The sequence below is a fragment of the Brachycentrus maculatus genome, unplaced genomic scaffold (genome assembly GCF_059751285.1).
Source record: "Brachycentrus maculatus isolate JH-2025_06_01 unplaced genomic scaffold, ASM5975128v1 h1tg000145l, whole genome shotgun sequence".
Taxonomy (NCBI): Eukaryota; Metazoa; Arthropoda; class Insecta; order Trichoptera; family Brachycentridae; genus Brachycentrus; species Brachycentrus maculatus.
The window spans coordinates 151,192-175,379 of NW_028280898.1; the positions used below are offsets into that span (position 1 = coordinate 151,192).

At 37.1% G+C, this 24,188-nt stretch overlaps 2 protein-coding genes across 3 annotated transcripts; one reads left to right on the forward strand and one right to left on the reverse strand.

Moving 5' to 3' along the window:
* The first annotated feature begins 80 nt into the window (after nt 1-80).
* Nucleotides 81-9,046, forward strand: LOC148308858 (uncharacterized). Of its 2 annotated transcripts, none has more exons than XM_088260977.1 (7): nt 81-297; nt 505-629; nt 1,862-1,952; nt 4,775-4,894; nt 6,205-6,368; nt 6,783-6,874; nt 7,744-9,046. In XM_088260977.1, exons 1-7 carry the CDS (start codon nt 204-206, stop codon nt 7,940-7,942), a joined length of 885 nt encoding a protein of 294 aa, XP_088117103.1. In that variant the 5' UTR covers nt 81-203; the 3' UTR covers nt 7,943-9,046. The 2 variants fall into 2 exon arrangements, with proteins under 2 accessions (XP_088117103.1, XP_088117104.1); XM_088260978.1 differs by having other exon boundaries at nt 82-297; nt 4,787-4,894.
* Nucleotides 9,047-10,516: 1,470 nt separating this feature from the next.
* Rs1 (Dead-box helicase Rs1) lies at nt 10,517-23,371 on the reverse strand. The gene is made up of 14 exons (XM_088260990.1): nt 23,188-23,371; nt 22,979-23,065; nt 22,427-22,556; nt 21,693-21,796; nt 19,719-19,908; nt 18,231-18,463; nt 17,541-17,668; nt 16,642-16,839; nt 15,353-15,606; nt 14,006-14,079; nt 13,325-13,505; nt 12,144-12,344; nt 11,544-11,683; nt 10,517-10,903 (listed from the first exon to the last, which is right to left on the reverse strand). Exons 1-14 carry the CDS (start codon nt 23,284-23,286, stop codon nt 10,562-10,564), a joined length of 2,361 nt encoding a protein of 786 aa, XP_088117116.1. The 5' UTR covers nt 23,287-23,371; the 3' UTR covers nt 10,517-10,561.
* Between the last annotated feature and the right edge of the window lie 817 nt (nt 23,372-24,188).

A 24,188-nucleotide genomic window follows, 5' to 3' on the forward strand; every position in this document is an offset into this window, starting at 1 on the left:
ACTGGTTTAATGGAATAATTTTTATCAATACTAGTAACACTCCGCCATAGAAAAATGTTTCGTTGTTCCGTGTGTCTATGGATTTTTAATTTTCTGTTGGAAAAGTTGAATTCAAAATATTTCCATAAAGTTTGAAGTTTTATTCGTGTGTTGTTTGCCATTTTGATTATATTTCCACACAAAAGTAACAGATAATTTGCATTATGCCTCGTACTAAAGCGACTACAAAGCCTTTTTCCACTTTCTTCCGCAATGATACGGATGCAAAGAATCTTGTCGCAGAGCTCAAAAACCAAGGTATGTACGCCGCTTGTCACTATGTACTTTTGAATAAATGATTAAAGCAACGAATGTTGATATTTCGCAGCGCTTTATTTATTCGTTATTTTATAAATTTTATTTTATTTTCATGAGATGTGCGTTGGTTGAAAAAAAGTGTATTTTGTAGTTTATTTATTGTCTGATAAACTCGTGGTTAATAAATGATTTTTTTTTTGTTTTCAGTGAAACTGTCTATACAAAGAATAAATTATTATGCAACAACAGCTGTCTCGAAACTAGAGGCAGTCCATGCGTCAACGTTGGCAGAATTTAGCGAAGCAGATCTCAATAAAACTATTGAACAATATGTAAGTACATATTTGTATTGTACCAAACGCCAATCGATTCAATTCCACGAAATCAGTGGCCTCCCCAGTTTAAATATGTATTTAAAAAAATACAAATAACTAAAAACAGGTTCGTCTCCACTTGAAAGATGTTGAAGTTCCATTTTTTTTGTATTTTGCGAGTTTGCCGCGTAGCCGAAAAACCACGATAAAATGATGATGTTTTCACATCAAGCAAAACTATCAATGTAGTTGGAAATAAGAGCAGAAGAAGACTGGGGAAAATTTGTCATTATCATGTATTTTAAGTAATTGAAAGTGGCGAGGTCTTCTTCATCTTCAAACCCTTATCCGCACCCCAATGGTGCATAGGGCACTGCATCATATAAACACAGTGTCATCTTGATCGTTAACACATGAAGGAAAGGTGATCAGCCCTCCGCTTCGGGTACCAGTCCAGGGTAATATTGAATAAATATTAGAGTGAGAAAATCATTTATATTTATTTGACTCCCCCCCCCTGGGACTTAACCCGGGACCTACAGAACGGCAGCCGAGCGTACTGACCATTACACTACGGAGGCAGACATGGTGAGGTGAAGGTAGAAATAATAAGCTATAGTTGTCGTTTTATTATATAAAATGCAGTTCCACTAAGAGATGTCTGTACAAAACACATATATAATATTCAAACACATGTAAAATATTCAAACATAAAAAAAATGGTAAAAATAGACTTCATCAAGTTTTGTGTATGCAGCAGTACGGCAGCGAGCTGTGGTGTAGGGTTACACAACGAAGCTTAAAGAACATGAAAATATGCTATAACAACTGTTAAAGAGCTTTAAGAGTTACCCCGACACTGCAGCGCGAGTGGTATGTTTGCCACAGCACGCCTAACACATTGGGGTGGCCTGTTACGGCACCGAGTGGCAGGCTTCCGGGAGAGGCTGATGAAGAGCTCCAACCTCATCATAAAGCGGCTTGTGGAGCACAGATGGGGGCTGGACATGTGGCGGCACTGGAGCACAGTGCTGCCGCATGTCCAGCCAGCGACCTAATCTTCATCTACATCTCTCCAAATTTTCTTTTTTTTCTTTCGCCGTTTCTTTTCATTATTTTTATTTGTTTATTATTTTAATTTCATTTTATTAAAAAAATGTTTTAAAACATATATGGCTTACTAAGTATTGTACCCACCACTTAGTCAAGCTGGAATAAAGATTTATTATTATTATTATAACATTTTTCAGAGAAATGAAGGCAACTCTATAAACAGTCTGATCACACCGTATTTGCACAGCACCAACTCTAAGACATTCTATTCAAGTCACAAAGATGACGGTAAGCTACTTTCTGCAAACTTATTATCTTTCTTTCTTTATATACAGGATCATCAAAAAAGAATACCTACATTTAAAAAAATTATACCAATAAAAACCTTTATGTTAAACGGGTAATTCTATAAACTTTAAAAATAAAACAACATTGTTTTTAACCACTTTTTATTGGTACACTTTTTCCAACCGGTTTCAACAAGAACCTTGTCATCCTCAGGGTTTATGTACTAATTCTAAAACATTGAATTACTCATAGTTAGGTTATAGTTGGTTACCCTTCCCTTACGATACCAAAAACTTCCACGCACTCCATATACCATATGAAAATGTGATTTAAAAAACGGGAAAAAACTCCTAAATGTTGCTTTTATTGAGCATTGCGCAGCGAATACGTCCACTCCGGACGACAACTTGAGAGCTACAAATGGAATCGTCCAAAAACAGTATAAAAGTGTACCAATAAAAAGTGGTTAAAACAAAGTTGTTTTATTTCATAAAGTTTATGAAATGTGCCACAAATTATCTACGAAAAACATTCAAGAAAAGGTTAATTCTATCACTGAACGCTAGATGGTGAACCTAAGTTTTGTTTTAGAGGTGACGTGATCATGATATGCTCACGCGAAGTATGCGGTGCATCAAACGCACACTTTCCTACTCTTTGTGTCCCAGTGCAGGGTGATACAGTAGACGCTCTCTTAAACCGGCCTTGACGGGACCGACCCGGGGCCGGATAACGAAAAAGCCGGTTGAAGAGAAGGTTGTGAAAAACACATTAAAAAAAACACTTTTGCAAGGAAGAAAAAAAAACACAATTTTTTCAAAACACTCAGAAAACAGAACCTTTATTCTGTATCAGAAACTCACACATTAAAAATTAACATTTCACAAGCTGTAAAAGATATAATTAAAATGCAACTTTGTTTTGAAATCACTATAAATATTTTATTGTAACTTAATTATAATGTCTACCGGTTTCCAAGCTAACCGGTAGACATTATAATTAAGTTATAATAAAATATTTATTGTGATTTTAAAACAAAGTCACATTTTAATTATAAAAAAGAAAACCACAAACTTAGTGCTTCAAATATAAATTATATGTAAAAAATATGTACAGTAAAAAGCCACACATTACTCCAATTTTTTTTTAACGTAGGCCTAGAAGAGGCTAGTTATAGCAGTGGGACGGTTAAAGGTTTTGGTTGGTTGGAAGATATTGCTTTTTAGCAATAAGCCCGCCAATGTATTTATTTCTTTTCTGTACATGTAGTATAAATAAAAAATAAATAATAAAGCAGCGCCAGTTAAGAGAGTGTCTACATTAATAAACAAATAGCGGAGATATCTGTGTAGTTAAAACATATCATACACTATTGCATATTAAAAGCATTGTTAACTTTGTGGTATGGTAATATAACACTCCTTATCATTCATGAAACCGGTAGTCATGAATTAGTAGTGTTTATTAAAGTGGTATTACACAAAGTGAACGGTGAATGATAAGGAGAGTGTTACATATCATGTTGTTTCGTCACTTGGTCATATAACTAATCCAATATTTCATAGCATGTTCCCGTATTGGTAATCTCATCATCTTCATCAATTTGTTTGTCACTAACACTGTAATGGGGCCCAGGCACGGTTTGACAGGTTAAAAATACAATCCACTTTAGACTTTATACGCTGAAAATAGTATCACACTTAATTCATGTGCTTTATCATTATCTCACAAATATATATCTCTCAAAATGTATATAAAAATAAATTAAAACTTAGACATGATACTAAGATTCTTCTTCTTCCTTGCCCCATTCCAAATTATCGTCTTTGTAGACTGATGACTAAGCTCTCCTCGTCCTTAGATTGTAGGTCCTTCTATCAAATACAATGTCACCTAGGCCATGCCTTCGAATCATGTTATCTCTCTGTAGCATCCATGTATTTTTTGGTCTTCCTCTAGATGTCATGATACTTAGTGATCTAAATAAAGTTTATTTTTTAATTAAAATATAACTTTGCTTTAAAATCACTATAAATATTTTATTATAACTTAATTATGATGTCTACCGGTTTCAAAGGTAACTGCTTCTTATATAAATCTTCGATAAAGATACAGTTAGCTTTGAAACCGGTACTGTAGAACGGGGCTACTTGAACTTTGATGTGTTACTTGAGCCCAGTACAAAAAAAAAAAATATATATATATATATATATATATATATATATATATATATATATATATATATATATATATATATATATATATATATATTTGGTCTATAATAATGAACGTATTGTGACAATAAGTGTCACCTGTCAGAGAAACCACGAATCATGTCGATACGTTCATTATTGTAGACCAAATACAGATCTAAATATTTTTTTTGTACTGGGCTCAAGTAGCACATCAAAGTTCAAGTAGCCGCCCCGTTCTATGGTAGACTTTATAATTAAGTTAAAATAAAATACTAGTTCTGATTTTAAAACAAAGTTATATGTATTTAAATTATTAAATAGAAAATCGCAATGTTATTGCTTCAAATATAAATTATAAAGTGTATTTTCATAAATTACCTACTTGTTGTATTTGTTCTAACGCTAAATCTCATCGCCAATACTGCAAGAACACACTGGATGCATAAATGCATTCCGCTCAACAAAAAATACCATAAAAGGGTGATTTTTTCTGGCAGAAATGAGTCGTGTGTCCTTGCGGTACTGGCGAGATCTCTTCACCCTTCTCTCTGGGCTTACTAACTTTTGTCTTCTCGCTTGTGGGTCGTGGTGTGGGGTCGGTGTCTGTGGGGCGTATTCCACCGGCAGGCTACGTTACAGAGGGCAGCCGCGGGGCCAGCAGCAGCAGCGGGGGCCGCCTGGCGCCCCCCAAGAGCAGGCCCTCGCGACGCATGTCCAGGAGCCTGTCGCGCTCAAACGTCAAGACCCGTGAGTAATATTTCTTCTTTCCCCTCTAAATTCTGTGTGCTATTCAGCTTTATCTTCGGCTTTAGTTGATTATACTTAAAACCTAAGCATTGGAGTGCTGCCATAGAGGTAGCATGCATGGTTTGCCAGACTACTCAAATGTTGCCGCTATGGCGCCAAGAAAATAAACGCTTAATATTTTTAGTATGACGGTTTTTCATTTATCAATATAATTAGACTAGAATCATATATCGCTCACTCCTTTCGAGAATGTCATAAATCAAAATACTTGATTTTTCAGGAGAACGTTTTTAAAGTGTAATAATATAACACAATGTATTAAAAATAAATATCAAGCTGTTTATTGAACTTTTTACTGTGCAACAGATCTTTTTAGGTAAAACCTGAAGGTGTTTTCTCCATTTAAAAAATATTTAGTATATTTAAAAAAATAATTAAACTTCTTATTCTTCAAAATGCAAAAACAACATTTTATGACCTGTAGCGGGTAAATATTAAGTTTAAAATATGCCTCTTTTGCTGGGATATAGTACATTTTCTGGGCATTCCGAAAACATGCGCAACTGAAAATTGACAATTTTTGATTTATGAAGTTCTTGAAAGGAGTGAGCGATATGTACAATTAAATAGTAACGAGTCTCGGAATTCGATTGAGTTGGCGGTAAACACATACCAAAATCTATCCATTGCAGGTCTAAATGTAAATTATATACTTTATATTTAGACCTGACAATGGAAGCATAGCTTCCGAAACAAGTGTCAGGTTGTGGTCCCGTGGTTAGTGTCACGGACTCTTGAGTCAGAGTTTGTCGGTTCGAACCCACTACATACCACAATTTGATACATATTTCTGATAATGAGCCGCTTAGGCTCAAAGAAAAAGTATGAAATTGAAATATTTTTATAAGTAATAAAAACACAAATATTTCTCTTTTAATAATAAAAAAAGCCTTTATAATAAAATAAATATAACTCAAGTGGTAAAAAAGGGGTATTTTTTTATAATTTCATCATGTCTTACCACAAAGTGAATGACAAAACAAAATAAGAAACATGCTTTCATTTATAGAAGGGTTAAATGATTGGACCTTAAGCCAACTCTCATTTAAAGAGGTTTTACTTATATCCAGATCACTTACATCCATTCATCCATTTGTATCATATAAGTTCGACTGCACACACAAGAAATATATCTTGTTCTAAAAGCCACAGTCGGTAATCACATTGTTTAATGGCTTCTGCAACTGTCAGTGCTGTCTGACTCAAGATATATTATTGGCCACTGTTTTAACGATGCGGCACGTCCTCAGCTTGCCACAAGGGCGGGTCCATGCTGCCCCCGTCCACGGCGTACCGGACGGGCGGGGCGCGGCGCGGGCGGCGCAGCTCCAGCACATCCGCCGTGGGGCGCAACCCGCACTACCAGACGCCCGCCACCAACCGGATCAAGAACTTCCCGCCCATCACGCCCAAGGTGAGCCCCCCCCCCCTCTATCTTTGGCGCCATTTGTGTGTCACCGCATCATGTGGATCATGTGAAGTAATTTTCACACCCGGCGTGATACACTTACATTAAAAAAAACATTTAAAAAATTGTAAATATAATTTTATAATTAAAAATCTAATCATGTGTTTTGTTGAACACTCAATGTGTTTGATAATGTCCTAAGAAGACGAAACGCGTCACGTATTAACAAATACATAAATAAATGTAGAATTCAATCTAAAAAAAACGTGTTTTATTTTGGATATATTACCCGACAATTAAATATGAAATTCTACCAACTATCTGCAGTTACAATAAATTTTAAAAAAAGCAAAAATTTTTGTGGTGATGACAGAAATTGTAATTTTTTATGCATTTTGGTGATAATTTCCGTTTTGATAGGTGGCGCCCAACACACCCATGACTGTGCTGAGAAGGCCGAGGCAGGGGGAGATGGCCATGTCCATGTCTGGCAGTCCCCTACTCCTCGGGAGGTATGTACCGGAATCGTTCTCAGCTGCGATAGTAATTTTATCCTGCATAGGTGATATAGCTATCTTATTGCATTCTCATCAGTTAAGCTTTTTTGTATTTTAAATATTGAAAGCATTAACTTTGTGGATCATAGTGATATATTATTTTGAGAAATAAAAAGACTTTATTTTTTGATCCACTCACATTTTTATTAACAACCAACTAGTTTCGGCAACAACCTATTGCCCTCTTCAGGGTTTATTTTATGACTGAATTTTAGTTAAAATATGACAAAACAAGGTAAAAAAAATAATAAAATGACTAAACACTACATGTATAACTTTCCATAAAGTAATTTTTCAGATCATTTATTTTGGATCCCCGAATGGGTTCTATTTTAAATATGTCAGGCAGCTGACATATCACTCACTCCTTTCAAGAACGTCGTACATCAAAAAACTTGATTTTTCAGGAGAACGTTTTTAAAGTTAAAAAATATAATACAATGTATTAAAAATAAATATCAAGCCACTTATTGAACTTTTTACTGTGTAACAGATCTTATTAGGTAAAACCTGAAGGTTATTTCTCCATTTAAATATTTAGTTTATTAAAAAAAAAAAACAATACCTTTTTTGCAAATTGCAAAAACAACACTGTTTGCCCTGTAGCAGGTAAATATTAAGTTAAAAATATGCCTCTTTTGCTGGGATATAGTACATTTTCTGGGCATTCCGAAAACATGCACAACTGAAAATTGACGATTTTTGATTTATGACGTTCTTGAAAGGAGTGAGCGATATATAAAATAGAACCTATATGACATATATAGCACCACTAGATATGGAAATGGGGTAGAATCGGTGGATAATAATGCTTCATATTGCAGTGCATCGGGCGTGGACGAGATGGCCAACTGCAACATCCCGCTGGCGGACGGCACAGTACTGTCGCTGGTGCCCTTTGCGCTGCGCAAATCCCAGGTGGCTCCCGCCATGCAGTACATGGGCGCCGACACTTACCAGCAGCTCGCCACGCTGCGCAAGAACCTCGACATCATGTGCCAGCTCGCCCCCAGGGACAAGTGACCGACCGCTGTCTGTCGGGGCCGGGCGAAACCTCGCAACGCTGCATTGGATTTATACTGTGGAGGGGCCCCCCTTTTCTTTTAATCCAATTTTGAAACATTGTACTTGAATCACTAAAATTTTTCACTAGTGACATCTATTGGTGAGACGAAGAAGCTTTTTTAAATGTCCAGACTTCCATATTCTTGTTCATCTATGTTAAGATGTAGTTTTTTTATATATGTTTCTGTTGAGATTGCAATGATGAAGACGTTTGTTGAGTTGGCAATATGGAAGTCTGCCGTATGGCCCATCGTTGTCTAATTTTTGTGATTATCTTATACACTGTGTAACATACGTCATTATACCCGCAGTTGAATACCATATCACACTCTACTTATCATTTATTGTCCACTATGTGTAAACTGTTTAACAAGCAACACCGCATTGGATTTATGCTGTGGGGGGGCCCATAAAATTTTAGTTTAATTGAACAATAAGTTTCTGTCGACATGGCAATGATGAAGAAGTTTATGGAGGTGGGAATGTGGAAGTCCGGCTTGACTTCCGATTTTTGTGATTTTGAAGACCATATTTCAAATGACTCTCTCCTTATCATTCATTGTTCACTATGTGTAAACTGTTTAAAAAATATCAAAATATTTGTAAATAATAAACGCGAGTGAAATCGAATAATGTGAAATTGACACCCTTACTTTCTCATTCATTGTTCATTTTGTGTAATACCACCTCAAAGCTACCAATTTCAGAATATTACCTACCATTCTATCTTCATGTCAACTATGTATAACCATCCCAACTATAGTCAACAATGTATAGTTGACCTGATGGGATGGTTATTTTGAAACCAGTAGTTATGAAGGTGAAAAATCTCTCAAATTTTGAATATTTAAAAGTAGCAACATATCAGTTTTCTTTTTAACAAATTTCATGGCCGTTGAAATTAGCAAGTTAGCAGAAACTTTTACTGATCCATTTCTTAATTATTTTTTACATGAAACGCTTGAAAATATAATTTAGAATTTTCTTGTACTTATTTAGATCAATCCACTTGCTCAAAATAGTGCGAATATAATTCATTCTTTAAAATTAAACAGTTATTTTTATTTTATTTTTTATTTTATAATTGTGAACACCACAATAGAATGCAATAAAAAAATTGAAAAATTTGGATTTGAATACTAAAAAAATTGTACAAAAATTGTTTAAATACAAATATTTTTATTAATCTTGATCTTTTCGTTACTCCAATGTAGTTGTTTTTATTTTTAAAATTAATCTTGTGTGTTTTGCATGACTATACTTATATAAAGACTATAATTCATTCAAACCCTATCCCCACCCCAACGGTGCATAGGGCACTGGGTCATATAAACGGAGAGTTATCTTGATCATTAACACACGAAGGAAAGGTGATCAGCCCTCCGCTTCAGGTACCAGTCCAGGGTAATATTCAATAAATTTATGTGAAAGACTATAATAGTTTAGTAAATTATGTTATTTATATAACAAAAGGTATTGAATTATTTTAAAATACTTTTTTGGGTTATTTGGGAGGGAATTATTTTGGGAGTAATTTTGTAGGACCCCACCCAATAATTCCATACTGCAATAATATATATTGAGTTAATACGAAAAAGACAGACGGGAAAAAAGCACCCAAGAAAAAATGCTTCCAATTTACCTTTTTAACCTTTTCCCAGGGCTAATTTAACAGTTGATTCGTATGCAATGTGTAACTTTACTATGGATCCTTTAGATCTGTAAATATGTTAATTTTTATAAGACTGGAGTGATAATTTTACACTCCAGTCTTAATTTTTTAAATTAATTTTTTTGAGTGAGTGGTATTGTGAATATTATTAATAAATTGATCTGTATTTTTTACCAGAGCGTTTTATTTATTATACTTAAATTTTTTTTTCATTCAAACCCTTATCTGCACCCTAATGGTGCATAGGACACTGCATCATATAAATGCAGTGTTATCTTGATCGTTAACACATGAAGGAAAGGTGATCAGCCCTCCGCTTCAGGTACCAGTCCAGGGTAATACGGAATAAATATTAGAGTGAAAAAATCACTTATATTTATTTGACCCCCCTGGTAATTGAACCTGGGGCCTCCAGAACGGTAGCCGAGCGTGCTGACCATTACACTACGGAGGCGGACATATATATACATATTTATAATCAATAGTTATACGAAATTGATATTTCAGGAAAACTTGGCATAATTCAAGTATAAGTATAGCAATATGTAACGGCGGGTATGTATGAGGAGATGCATGAACTTGGAAGAGGCGAAGAATGTTTGCAAAGACAGAGTGGTGTGGCATTCTATTCTCTCTGCCTACCCCTGCGGAGAAGCAGCGTGGTGGTTAGTTAGTTTTTTTTTTATATGGTCAAGTCAGGAGTCAGAAAATGTATGAATGTGGAAAGAGGCGAAGATTGTGTGCAAAGACAGATTGGTGTGGCGTTATTATCTATTTTCTCTGCCTACCCCTGTGGAAAAGCGGCGCGATGGTTGGTTAGTTAGTTTGAGTAAGGTTTTTTTTTGTATTAAAAAAAGTTGTGTCATAAAATATGTTTTATTTTTTACAAACAAAAAAAACACATGTTAAAATTTACTCTTTTTGCTCTCCTGCGGCCTTCCGAAGGCCTTTCCCTTGGGCGCTCGGACTCCCTTCTTGCCGACGGGCCCCTTGGCCCCCTTGGCCTTCTTGTCGGCCTTCTTGGGCGCGAAGCTCTTGCCCGTCCTGACCTCCTTCTGGCGCACGTTGGCGTCGTAGCGCATGCGCTTGGCCCCCTTGCGCGACGTGTCCGTGAGGTCGCGCGTGAAGCTGCCGGCCGCCTTGCGCTTGACGGCAGCGCGCGCCCCGGCCCCGGCATCATCGTACACCTTCTGGATCTTCTTGGGGCGCTTGGCGCGCTTCGCTATCCGGACTTGGAGTTGGGCAATCTGAAATTTATTTGGGCAATGACACATTAATTTTTTTCACTCAAACCCTTATCCGCACCCCAATGGTGCATAGGGCACTGCATCATATAAATGCAGTTTTATCTTGAATGTTTACACATGAAGGAAAGATGATCAGCCCTCCGCTTTAGGTACCAGTTCAGGGTAAAAACTAACTAACTAAGCATCACGCCGCTTCTCCGCAGGGGTAGGCAGAGAGAATCGAACGCGACACCACTCTGTCTTTGCAAACATTCTTTGCCTCTTCTACATTCATGCATCTCCTCATACATACCCGACGATTATTACGACTCCTGACCCGGCCGCTTTCAAGTATTTGACATACCTGATTGTGCCAAGTTTTCCTCGGTCGTCCTCTACTACATTCGCCTCATAAATTTGTTTAACCGTTCTTTCCTCACTCATACGTTCCACATGTCCAAACCATCTCAACACACCTTTCTTAATTTTATCGATAATGCTTATCTCAGCTTTACATTCTTTCCTTATTGGATTTATTTACTCAATATTATAGTCCACTCTAGTATTTATTCAATATTACCAGTCCAGGGTAATATTGAATAAATACTAGAGTGAAAGAATTTTTTTTTTTAACTTTTATAATATATAGCTCAAAACAAACCTTGTCTAATTCGGCTTCCGCTCTTTCCTCGGGGTTTAATTTCTTGAATCCTTTGCTCTTGGATTTCTTGTCATTCTGTTTTTTCTTGTCTGGTTTTCCCGGCATATCCGGTGGTCTTCCATCGGGATCTTGCTTCTTCACTGGAAGCAGGAGCAAGTTTATTATGTATTAGGTAAATATAGTAAAATGGGAGAGGGAAAACAGAACGTGGACGACCGAAAAAGACTTGGCACGATCAGATCAATCAGAACCTAAAATCTGGCTGACTATCGTCAACAGGCCTAGAAGGGGAAAAGGAGGGATAATCTAGTGTGGGCCAATCAGGATCTTGTCAGCATTTGCTAATTGCTGGAAGGAAACCACGTTGCACTCTTCAGGAGAAACCAGAATGCTGACTGTCATCAGCAGACCTTCCGTATTATAAGGTCTGCTGACTGTCATCAGTAGACCTTCCATTCCACTAGAAGAGGGTTCGGCATTTTGTGTACTAGTTTGGGAAAAGGAGGGATAATCTAGTGTGGGCCAATCAGGAACTTGTCAGCATTTGCTCATCACTGGCCTAGAAGAGAGTTTGGCATTTTGGCGTGACGGTTGGCGCACCTGGCTTGGGCCCCTTGGCGGGGGCTCCGGCGCTGAGGGCGAGGCGCTCCTTCTCGGCCTTCCTCTCCTGGGGAGACTGGAACCACGGGCGCTCGCGCTCCCCGCCCGGCCCCGCGCCCTGCAGCCGCTTCTCCATGCGGTTGTGCTGGTTCTCGGCGCGCGCCAGCAGCCGCTCCGCATACTCCTCCTGCAGTATACTCTCTGGAAACAAGAAACAATCCATTTTACTCGTTTATCATCTAATTTATAAGATGAATGTGGTTGGTAATAGGAGCAGAGATAGATCGAGCAAAACTTGAACTACGACTAAGCGGTGTGATGGTTAGTTAGTTAGATAGTTTAACATTTTTTTTTTATAAATAGGTAAACTAACAAGCGAAAAAATATAGATTATAATTATGTTTTATAATATTAATATCTCAACATAAGTGAAGAAGAATATAGATTACAACCTGTTATTTAGGTTGGTTTAGGTGATCACTTAATGCACATGTAACATTCACCATTCTATCATGATTGATAACCACACTACTCAAATTGTATATTTTCTTCTTCTAACCCTTATCCGCACCCAATGGTGCGTAGGGCACTGCATTGTATTGACGCAGTGTTATCTTGATCGTTACTTACACTGAGGCAAGATGATCACTCCTGCGCTTCAGGGACCAGTCCAGGGTTATATTTAATAAATATTTGAGTTTAAAATCACAAATATTTATTTTCACACCCCCCCTGGGAATCGAACCCGTCTGTATAATAACATATAAGTTATTATACAGACCTGAATGATGGAAGTTTAACTTCTGAAACATGCAGTCTATAATAAAACTCAAGTGGTAAAAAACAAGTGTTTTCTTTAATCATTGTAACATGTCTTACCACAAAGTTAATGCCGAAACAATAAATAAAATAAAAGTATAATATATTGACTTGTTAAAAATGACTAACTGCATTGATGTTTATTTTCTTGCCAAGCAAAAGTGACTTGAATGGGCCTCCTGAACATTTTACGTTTTGTTAGTCACTTTCTCCTGTACGACTACGATATGTATTATGTTAAAGGCATAAGCCGTTCAATAAATAGATAAATATATAAATAAATAAATATGCACCACCTAGAAAGCGAACACGGAAAAAGAAAAATAGTCATGACACGCAAAGAAGAAGGAAATAACGCTCACCAATTTTGGGGTCCAGCTGCTCCACCTTGGCCTTGTACTTCTCCAGGATCTCCAGGGGGATGACCCTCGCCTTGACGGGGTTCTGCGCCCGCTTCACAATCTCCTTCACCAGCTTGCGCTCCTTCTCCCCGGCCAGGGACACCGACACCCCGGCCCTACCCGCCCTGGCAGTCCTGCCAACCTACCCAAAACAACAGTGATAATAATAATTTTGGATGTTCTTCTTTTTCTTCTTTTTAAAGATCGTCAGGATCTGTTGCTCTTGGGATGTTGACCATCTATCTCTTATTTTGGATAATTTATAAAATACCATTTTCGTAAACTAAAAGTAAATAAAGATACACTAATAATACTTTGTTTGTAATGGTCAGCATTGCCGGCTACCATACTGAAGGTCCCGGGTTCGATCCCCGGGGGGGGGGGGGGGGTCAAATAAAGAAGTGATTTTTTCACTGTAATATTTATTCAATATTACCCTGGACTAGTGCTTGAAGCAGAGGGCTGATCACCTTTCCTCCATTTGTTAACGTTCAAAATAACACTGCGTTTATATGATGCAGTGTCCCATGCACCATTGAGTGCGAATGAGGGTATAAAAATTAAAGTTTTACACTCCTCAGTCCTATACACCACCTCGGCGTGGACAGTGGAAAAAAAATGTGATTCTATCTTTTATCTCACCCTGTGAATATAATGTTCGACAGTGGCAGGCATCAGAAAATTGATGACTGTCCTCACTCCGCTGATATCCAAACCTGAAACCAAAATGTTACGATTTAATATTGTCAATCATGGGTAAAATTGGTGAATGTTACATCGAAACATATTTAAATAATTAGTGTGCGGTGGAGTAGGTCCCTACCATAGAGAATAAACTTACTAGTAAGTTGCCAGAACTGAAAATGCTAGTTAGGGTGGCCAACGTAACAAGTTTGTCAGTGCTGGCAACTTGGTAAGTTTTTTGTTAATAGTAGGGACCTACTCCACAACAAGTGTCTATGATCTTTATGGTTATTTGCATTGAATCAAACTTGTCACATTGGCCACCCTAACTAGAGTTGTCAGTGCTGGCAACTTGGTAAGTTTGTTGTCGATGGTAGGGGCCTACTCCACAGCAAGTGTCTATGATCTTTATGGTTATTTGCATTGAATCAAACTTGTGACGTTGGCCACCCTAACTAGAGTTGTCAGTGCTGGCAACTTGGTAAGTTTGTTTTCGATGGTAGGGATCTACTCCACTGCGAATGTATCATATGAGTAATCCACTAGCAAACCAAGATGTTATGTTATGTTTAAAAAAAAAATTTAGCTAATGGCCGCAATCGGTAGAATATTAAATCTTCTACTGATTTGAGCTTTTTTGAGAGATTACAGAAAACGAACTGTTGATTTTTGCAAGAGGTATTGATTTTTCTATTCCATTTTATTCCTAACTTAACAAATTTTGGCAGATTATGTTAAAATATGGACGTTCATATTTTTAATTTTCTACAGATTGGGATCATTATCAAAAAAACTTATTTTTTTAACATAACCTGGTTTGCATGTGGACTACTCATAAGGTATAATTTATATTTGAAGTAATAACTTTGTGATTTTCCATTTTTCGATTAAAATATAACTTTGTATTGAAATCACTATAAATATTTCATTATATCTTAATTATAATTTAGTCCACCTCCGTAGTGTAATGGTCAGCACGCTTGGCTACCATTCTGGAGGTCCCGGGTTCGTTTCCCAGAGAGGGGTCTAATAAATATAAGTGATTTTTTCACTCTAATATTTATTCAATACTCCCCTGGACTGGTACCTGAAGCGGAGGGCTGATAACCTTTCCTTCGTGTGTTAACGATCAAGATAACACTGCGTTTATATGATGCAGTGCCCTATGCACCATTGGGGTACGGATAAGGGTTCGAATTAATGAATGAATTATAAAGGTGGGGTCTGACTGAGAGCTGACCCCAGCAGTCTACAAAGACGATAAGTTGGGATGTAGCCAGGAAGAAGAAGTCTTGCACATTGTACCTCTGGCGGCCACGTCGGTGGCTATGAGCACGTCGGCCCGCTCCTCCTTGAAGTCCTTGAGCGAGGCGAGGCGCTGCGGCTGCGGCAGCGCGCCATGCAGCTCGGCGCAGCGCACGCCCAGCAGCCCGAGCAGCAGGTGGAGGCGGTGCGCGTGCGCGCGCGTGCCCACAAACACCATGCACTGCGAGCGGAATGTGCGGCACACCAGCGCGCACAGCAGCGCCTCCCGGTCCCCCTCGCGCCCGTTGCGGATCCTGAATAATTAACCCATTACAGCCAGAACGTCAGTGACAAGATTGCTTTTACATAGTGGCAACACCACTTTGGGACCAGTTAGTTTACAAAGACGCGCCGAATGGATCGGCCACGTGCTAAGACAAGAGAGTTTCCTGCACCAAATAATAGAGGGGACGATCGAGGGAATAAACGCCAGAGGACGCTCACGCCGCCAATACCTAAGCTACTTATACGAAGACAAGAGCTGCTCGACGTATGAGGAGCTGAAGAGGACTTCCGAAAATAGGCGAGAATGGCGAAAGAGATGTCATCTGTTGGTACAGTGGTCAGTTTACATAGCAATAACTTGAGACACAAATTTTTATTGCTCTAGTAAATGGAGTTTTCCTAGCACATAGCCAACAAACCTACGACCGAAAAACAAATTTTTGGATAAGACCAAGGTAACAGATGTGGCTCAAAGAATCGCAGAACAAAGTGGAACTGGGCAGGTCATGTGGCACGTATGTCTGAGGATAGATGGACGCATTTTTATCGATTGTTGCGCGGTATGATCGATAATCCTGAAATTATACGGAACATTGGTCTGTATGTTCCCGATAGTTACCTAAGACAGCGTCGACATAGATTGTTTCACATTCCTATACACAGGACCAACCTGCCGATGGTTATGCCTGTAGGAAGAGCTACCGCTATGTTGAACAATATCACATTGGATATTGATCTGTTCCACGTGTCTGAAGGAGTTTTCCGAAGCGGGATTCTTCTACACCTTTAGCAATAGTATTCTTGCTTATTTTCTGTTTTTGTTAATGTATACGATTTAAATTTAAGTTTGTAATGTGTATGTTAATTATAAATAAATAAATTGAATTGAATGGACGAAGCAGGTGCTTGACTTGGTGCGTGGGTATTCCCTAGACAAGATGGTCCAATGATATTAGGAAAGTGGTGGTGGAAGAGTCTCGTTCAACAGAGAACTGCTGAAGTCCAAGAGGGAGGTCTTCAATACTGGACACAAGATGACTGAAGTAAGTAAGTAGCCAAGAAACCTGATAAATTCCTGGCGAAGGTTGAAGGCCACCTCCTTGTTGGAGTTGACGAAGATCTTGACGGGCTTGCAGAGTGATACGGCGGCTAGCTCTTTGACTTCCTCTGTCATGGTAGCCGAGAACAGCATGGTCTGGCGCTTCGGGGAGCACATCTTGATGATCTCCTTCATCTGGTCCGCAAAGTACTCGTCCAGCATTCTAGACAGTATCAAGATGAATCAATATTAATGGTCATATTATAAAATACAAAGAAAAAGAATGACCACCGAAGGAAACAAAGTTAGAACATTTTGAGTGTGTCCATATAAGCCAAAATAATAAAATGAAAATTAAATTTTCTGGCGTTTCTCATGTATGTGATTATAATCCAGGATTCGGATCTCACATACAAATGAAAGAGTTTCTGCTTGATGAAAAGCTTCTTTCATCTCACCAATAGATGTCTCTAGTGAAATTCTAGTGATTCAAGCACAATGTTTCGAAATTTGGTCATATACATATATAGAACTTCCAAGAATTTGAGTAGTGTGGTTGTCAATCATGGGTAGAATTGGTGAATGTTAATCACTTAAACCAGCCTACGATGTTTGTAAGCCATGTAAATGCCCAAAGTACCATATTCTTCTTCATCTATGTTGAGATGACAAAAAATAATATAAGAAACAAAATTATTTTGTGATTATATTATGCTGAGTGTATTAGGTCCGTATTTGTGAGATCTTACGTATTTTTAAATTAAGTTTTACTTGGTAAATAACGGTATCGGAAATGATTCGGAATGCATCGAAACAACACACAACAAGAAATAGTGGTATTTACCAAGTAAAACTTAAATTAAAAATGGATAGACATTACCATAAAGCGACTGCCGAATCAATTAATTAGATTTTATGTATTACCTATCAGCTTCGTCCAGTATGAGCACTTCTATAGAGTGAAGACTGAACGAGGGGGTATTCTTCAAGTGGTCTATCAGCCTGCCAGGAGTCGCTATCACTATATCCGGATTCTTTCTCAATAATGATTCCTGAAATCACAAATAACCAAAAATCAGCCCGACTGTGGATTATCCTAAAATTATCCGGAGCATTGGTCTGTATGTTCCCGATTGTTAGCTAAGACAGCGTCGGCATAGATTAATTCACATTCCTATACAAAGGACCAACCTGCCGATGGTTATGCCTGTAGGAAAAGCTACCGCTATGCTGAACAATACCACGTGTCTAAAGAGATATTCTGAAGCGGGATTCTTCTACATCGTTAACAAGAGTATTCTTGCTTATTTTTGATTTTTTTGTTAATGTATCCGCTTTTAATTTTAGTCTGTAATGTGTATGTTAATTATAAATAAATAAATTGAAAATTGAATCGAATTGAATTATAGACAGGTAGGTCTAAAAGTTGAGAGAGACTGGTTCCACTGGAGCACTAAATCACTGTTTATAATGGCCAAAGACGGAGTTAAATTTACCATGATGATTACCAACCTTCAGAGTGGAGTGGCACAGCACGAGAAAAAATACACCAGAAACTAGCAGTACCCAATAATAAGCAAGACAATGAAGAAGAATAATGTGTGTATCCATCACCTGCACTTTGAGGTCGAGCCCCCCCACGGCCATGGCGATCTCCACGGTGGTGAACTGCGCCAGCTGACGCGTGACCTGGTACACCTGCACCCCGAGCTCGCGCGTGGGCACCAGCACGGCCACGCGCGTGCACGCCGCGCCCGACCCCTTGAACAGCAGGCGCTCCAGCGTGGGCAGCATGTATGCCGCCGTCTTGCCCGTGCCCGTGGCCGCGCACCCGCACACGTCCTTGCCTGGTGGACAACCTCGTCTTAATCTTACATTCAGATAAAGCACCTTGCCTGGTGGACAACCCCATCTTAACCTTACATCAAGATAAAGCACAAATCAAGGTTGATGGACAAACTGTTTGGACTTGAGTGAGATGTCATACGCCACCGTGGTGGACAACGTCATGTTAATGTTTCATCCAGATAAAGCATAGATCAAGGTTAGTGGACAAAGTAGTTGACTTGGGTGAGATGTCACTAGGTCTAAGAATTAGGAAATTTAATAGTCAGGTTTTAAGCTAAAATTCATCAAGGTTTCCAGAGAAATCAATAGCTTCTTTTGCTTGGTGTAGGCCTTGTGACCTATTTTTAAAAGGGATTAGCCTCCTGCGATATCGATTCCTAGCCATCAATCTATCTATTTGGTGGTCTGCACGGGAGTCGTCTACCTTCAATTCAATATATGCAAGAAAAATGATTTGCTGATGAATGTGGACAAATCTAAAGTCATGGTTTTTGATTTTTTGATGAATATTTCTTTGATTCAAATTCAGAATCAAATGAACTTCTCATTGAGATGGTTTTCAGATTGAATTAAGGCATTTGTGCACTACACGGAATTTTACCGTCCAGCAGTCCGGTTTTGAAAAATGAAAGCGACTATGACAGTTTGGCGTACTCGAATTTACGCAGAGTAGAGTTTGAGTTTCTGCAGACAAAATTGTATCTAAGGAGTGAATTTGTTTTTGTTATTTTTTTTACTTTTATAATTTTATATCATAGTCGATGCTACAAGCAACATATTTTATTGAATAAACAAAAATATTTACACCAGTAAACATGATTTATATAAAAATTATCGAAACATTGATAAATCATTTTTTAAACATGTTTTGATAACCGTCCGCCTCCGTAGTAAATGGTCAGCACGCTCGGCTACCGTTCTGGAGGTCCCGGATTCGATTCCCAGGGGGGGTCAAATAAATGGACTGGTACCTGAAGCGGAGGGCTGATCACCTTTCCTTCATGTGTAAACGATCAAGATAACACTGCATTTATATGAAGCAGTGCCCTATGCACCATTGGGGTGCGGATAAGGGTTTTATTATTATTATTATTTGATATAAATCATGTCATAAATCATATTTTGTATCAGCCGTACATACGTACATCCATACTTCTTTGAGGAAAGTTTGGTATGGCCGTACATGTACGGCCATACTCCCAGACAGGTTAAAAGTGCGCCGACCGCGGGTGGATGGTTAGTAAGGATGATTACCCAGCAGCGCGACAGGAATGGTGGCAGATTGAATGGGCGTCGGGTGGACGAAGTTCATAGCGCCGACAGCCTTCAGCAGCGGACGGGACAGGTTCATGGCGTAGAATGTGGCGTTCTCATCGTACTGCGGCGCCTCTTCAAAATAATCGGAATCATACTCCACTACGGGCTTGTCCAAGGCATCCAGCTCCTGCAATTTTATTTAAAATTACAATACTGCATCGTAAGAGTTTTGTTATCTTTGTGTAAGGTACTGCGTTGTGTTGTTGTTGTCTTTCAGTGCCGTGGTTAGGACCTTGTGCCAGGTTGTGAGATAGGGTTGTTTGTTGTTGGTAGTAAAAACAGGATACTGTTTTCTTTTACATTTCGCAACTTAGTTTTTAAAAAAAATTGCTTTGCAAGAGAAGGTATGTCAGGAAGCCTAGATGCTTTTCTATCAGATCTGGGAATGCGGTGGAACAGCTTTGCAAGAGAAGGTCTGTCAGGAAGCCTAGATGCTTTTCTATCAGATCTGGGAATGCGGTGGAACAGCTTTGCAAGAGAAGGTCTGTCAGGAAGCCTAGATGCTTTTCTATCAGATCTGGGAATGCGGTGGGACAGCTTTGCAAGAGAAGGTCCGTCAGGAAGCCTAAATACTTCTGTATCAGATCTGGGACATCTTTCAATGCATCCTAACAATAAATCAGTATTTTAAACATTTTTTTCCGGCTTCGACAGGAACTCCAGGAATCGTCATAATGTGTGGTAAAATAATCAAAAATTTCCTTTCTCTTCAAAATCACAGTATGCATGCAGTTGTTAGAAGAAAATGAAGAAGATGTGAGATGTGAGATGCTGTAAAGCGTGGTTATCATGGATCATTTGATAAATTTTACATAACAAACGCAGAAAGGAAACAAGGAAATCTAGAATCTTTTTTGGAAAGTGGAAAGAAAATAATAAATCATATTTAATGACATTTTAACATATTGTTTTTTTTTTAAAGGTCTTTTAGATAATTAAAATGTTATTTTTTGAGAATCCGGATAATCGAGGTACTACTGTATAACTATGTAATATTTTATATAATGCATTACTTAAAAACATATAATAATTAAAACACAGTTGTCCTTTGGTATTTGCGGGTGTCACAATCTTGAAAACGTCTCAAACAGCAAGCCTAAACTTAAAAATCAAAATAAACTGGCAGCTTTTGTCACCTAACAGTATTTCCAAATACATATTTACAGTAGTTGACATTACGCTCACTTCTTTCAACAACGTTATATATCAAAAATCGTCAATTTTCAGTTGTGCATGTTTCTGGAATGCCCAGAAAATGTACTATATCCCAGCAAAAGCGGCATATTTTTAACTTAATATTTACCCGCTACAAGGCAGAAAGTATTGTTTTAGCATTATGAAGAAAAGGTATTGTTCAATTATTTTTTTAAATATCCTAAATATTTTTCAAATGGAGAAAAAACATTCAGGTTTTACCTAAAAAGATCTGTTGCACAGCAATAAGTTCAATTAGTGGCTCAATATTTATTTTTAATACATTTTATTATATTTTTACAGTACACGTTCTGGAGGTCCCGGGTTCGATTCCCAAGGGGGGTAAAATAAATATAAGTGATTTTTTTTCACTGTAATATTTATTCAATATAACCATGGACTGGTACCTGAAGCGGAGGGCTGATCACCTTTCCTTCATGTGTAAACGATCAAGATAACACTGCGTTAATATAACACAGTGACCTATGCACCATTGGGGTGCGGATAAGGGTTTTATTATTATTATTATTATTATTATATTTTTAAACTTTAAAAATGATCTTCTGAAAAATTAAGTTTTTTGATATTTGACGTTGTTGAAAGGAGTGAGCGATTTGTTAATTTATCTCCTTTCACATAGATGACAGTCTATTGGTGTTGTTCCGCACTTTCATACAAAACTGATCAATTACCCATATTAACGCAACCTGTTTATACCTGTTTTAGTTTCTGCTTCTTTGTTAATTTTTTTGGTTTCAATTTAATATTATCTTTTTTAAGCTCATCATCAGACAAATGGATATCATCACAGCTACCCGCATCTAGAAATCAAATAAAAAAAGTATAAGATTTTTATTAGCGACAACATATGTTTTGCCTTTTAAGATAATTTTTTAATTGTGTACTAAGTACAGTTAACTGTACTGATAAAGATTATTAATGATGGAAGCACTAATATAATGGCATAGTAACTAAGAAAAACACTATCATTTTTGAGCAGCAATTAAAATCCTAAATATTACTTACTATGCTTTCTGAGAAGTTCAATAATGGAGGGAAAACAAGTAAAATTTAAAATTACATTTAAAAGATAACAATGTAAAAATTTAAACTAGGAACAAAATAAAAATACAGTGTTGCCACATTTAAGTAGTGTAAAAACATTGAGGGATATATTTAAGCCTGGAAAAAAGTTTAATTCTTTCGACACTGCAATTTAACCAGGGAAGCAAAAAATATGAAGTAAAAAAAATATATCTATCAAAGATGTTCAACCAAAGACCAAAAAAAATAAATGTGTTTTTTTTAACAAAGAATCAATTAAAAAATTGATGAAAGGCATTTTTTTTATTTGATCTAAATATAAAAACACAGTATTGCCATGTAAATACAAACAAAAGGTATCCCACTTACATGCGTATTTTATAGCTATATCAAGTACAACTAATTACCTTCATCAGATTCATCCTCGCTTTTGATTGTCACATCGTCTCTGTTTTGCTCCCTCATTTTGGTGATCTTATCTTCAGTTTTATTCTTCACTTTTCTCTTGACATATTTAGCTAAATCATCCCATGTATCCTGTTATGAAAAGTAACAATTCATATTAAAAGTAGTTAAATGTACTGTTCTTGCGTGATAAGTGTATATTTTGATATGAAAATGTCTAACAACTCCACACTCCGCCCCATCTTTGCAGACTGAACTTCACAATTTTTTTCTCGAACGCATAGAAAAAACACAATTGTTTTGCAAATTAACGGAGTACCTAAGAAATCAAATATAATTTAACACACCTGATGGCGGTAGAGCCAATTAAATGAAGGTGAGGTGATCAGGCTTAAGGTTTCAGGGAAACATATTAATTAATAAATAGTAAGCGGAATAACTCTTTAAATTATGTTGATCTCGGCAGGAATCGTACTCGGAGCGTCGTACATGATAGCCAGATTTCATAATTATTACATAAATACAACAATTCACAGATGAATGTCAATAATTACCTTATTATATTCGGCTGCGCTTGAAACGAATTGGAAATTTGGATTGAAATCTACTTGTTTCTTGTTTTTCTGTTTGGTAGGCTGATACTGTAAAAAATGAGATTTACATTTATCAAAACAAAAATAATTATTATGCTTAAACGTGTACTTTTTCAAATATTTAACATATATTTGCTAAGAGAGGTTAGGAAATTAAATTTTGTATTTACATCAATCTCTTCGTCGGATTTGTCAGAAAGATCTTCTACTTCATCTCCATCATTGATAGTGCGAATAAGATCTGAGTATTTCCCTTTAGTTCCAGTCATTTTGAATAATAAAATCTATTAAATACCCATGTGAAACAGAAAAGTCAAAACTTCAAATTCAAAACACATGTACAGGAGCATAGACAAAAAGTATTATTCTGTCAACAAGGTAGAAGTGAATCGTTCTTGATAACTTGTACTGGTTTACCTACCTACCTATACCTATTTATTTTCGTAGCAGATTTACTAACATATTATCTCCTACTGAGGATTTATGTATTGACGATTTAACTGAAGCAGGCCTGAAATAGGCTGAAAGAAATTACAAAACACCTTCGTAGCACATATAAGTTTTGTACTGACATTTCTTGATGGAACTGCATTTTACAAAATAAAATAACTATGTAGTTTTTCCACATCAATTTTATTTGACCAGCGACTGGGTTTTGTCTGGTTTCGTCGTAACACGAGGCAGGGGTTAAAAACCATCATATTACAAATATTTTAAAATTTAAATTGAATGAGTTTAATTTTAATGAGTTTATTGTGTTTATAGCAAAAATAATTGTCTAGCTTCACACTAGTCTGATGTGAAAACCGGTCGCTGGTCAAATAAGATTTATTTGGAATGGTCAAATAAGATTTATTTGGAAAAAAAACTTAAAAGTTGTTATTTTTTTCTATCAAGCAGAAATTCCTTTGAGATGAAAAGTTTTGATTGCAAAATTCTTACTACGAAGAAGACAACAAAAGTACTAAAGTAGTAAAGTATATGTATATCCTTCAAATATTGTAATATGATTATGTTAATATTTATTATATATTGAGTTTGGAATCTTAAATGCGGCTCTAGATATCGCTAATCATTTCCCGACTAGAGTATGACAATTTAAAAGTTTAGTAGCTTTTTTTGTGTGCTTACGTTTTCTATTTTTATTTGTTTTGTTGGTTTGTTTGTTTCT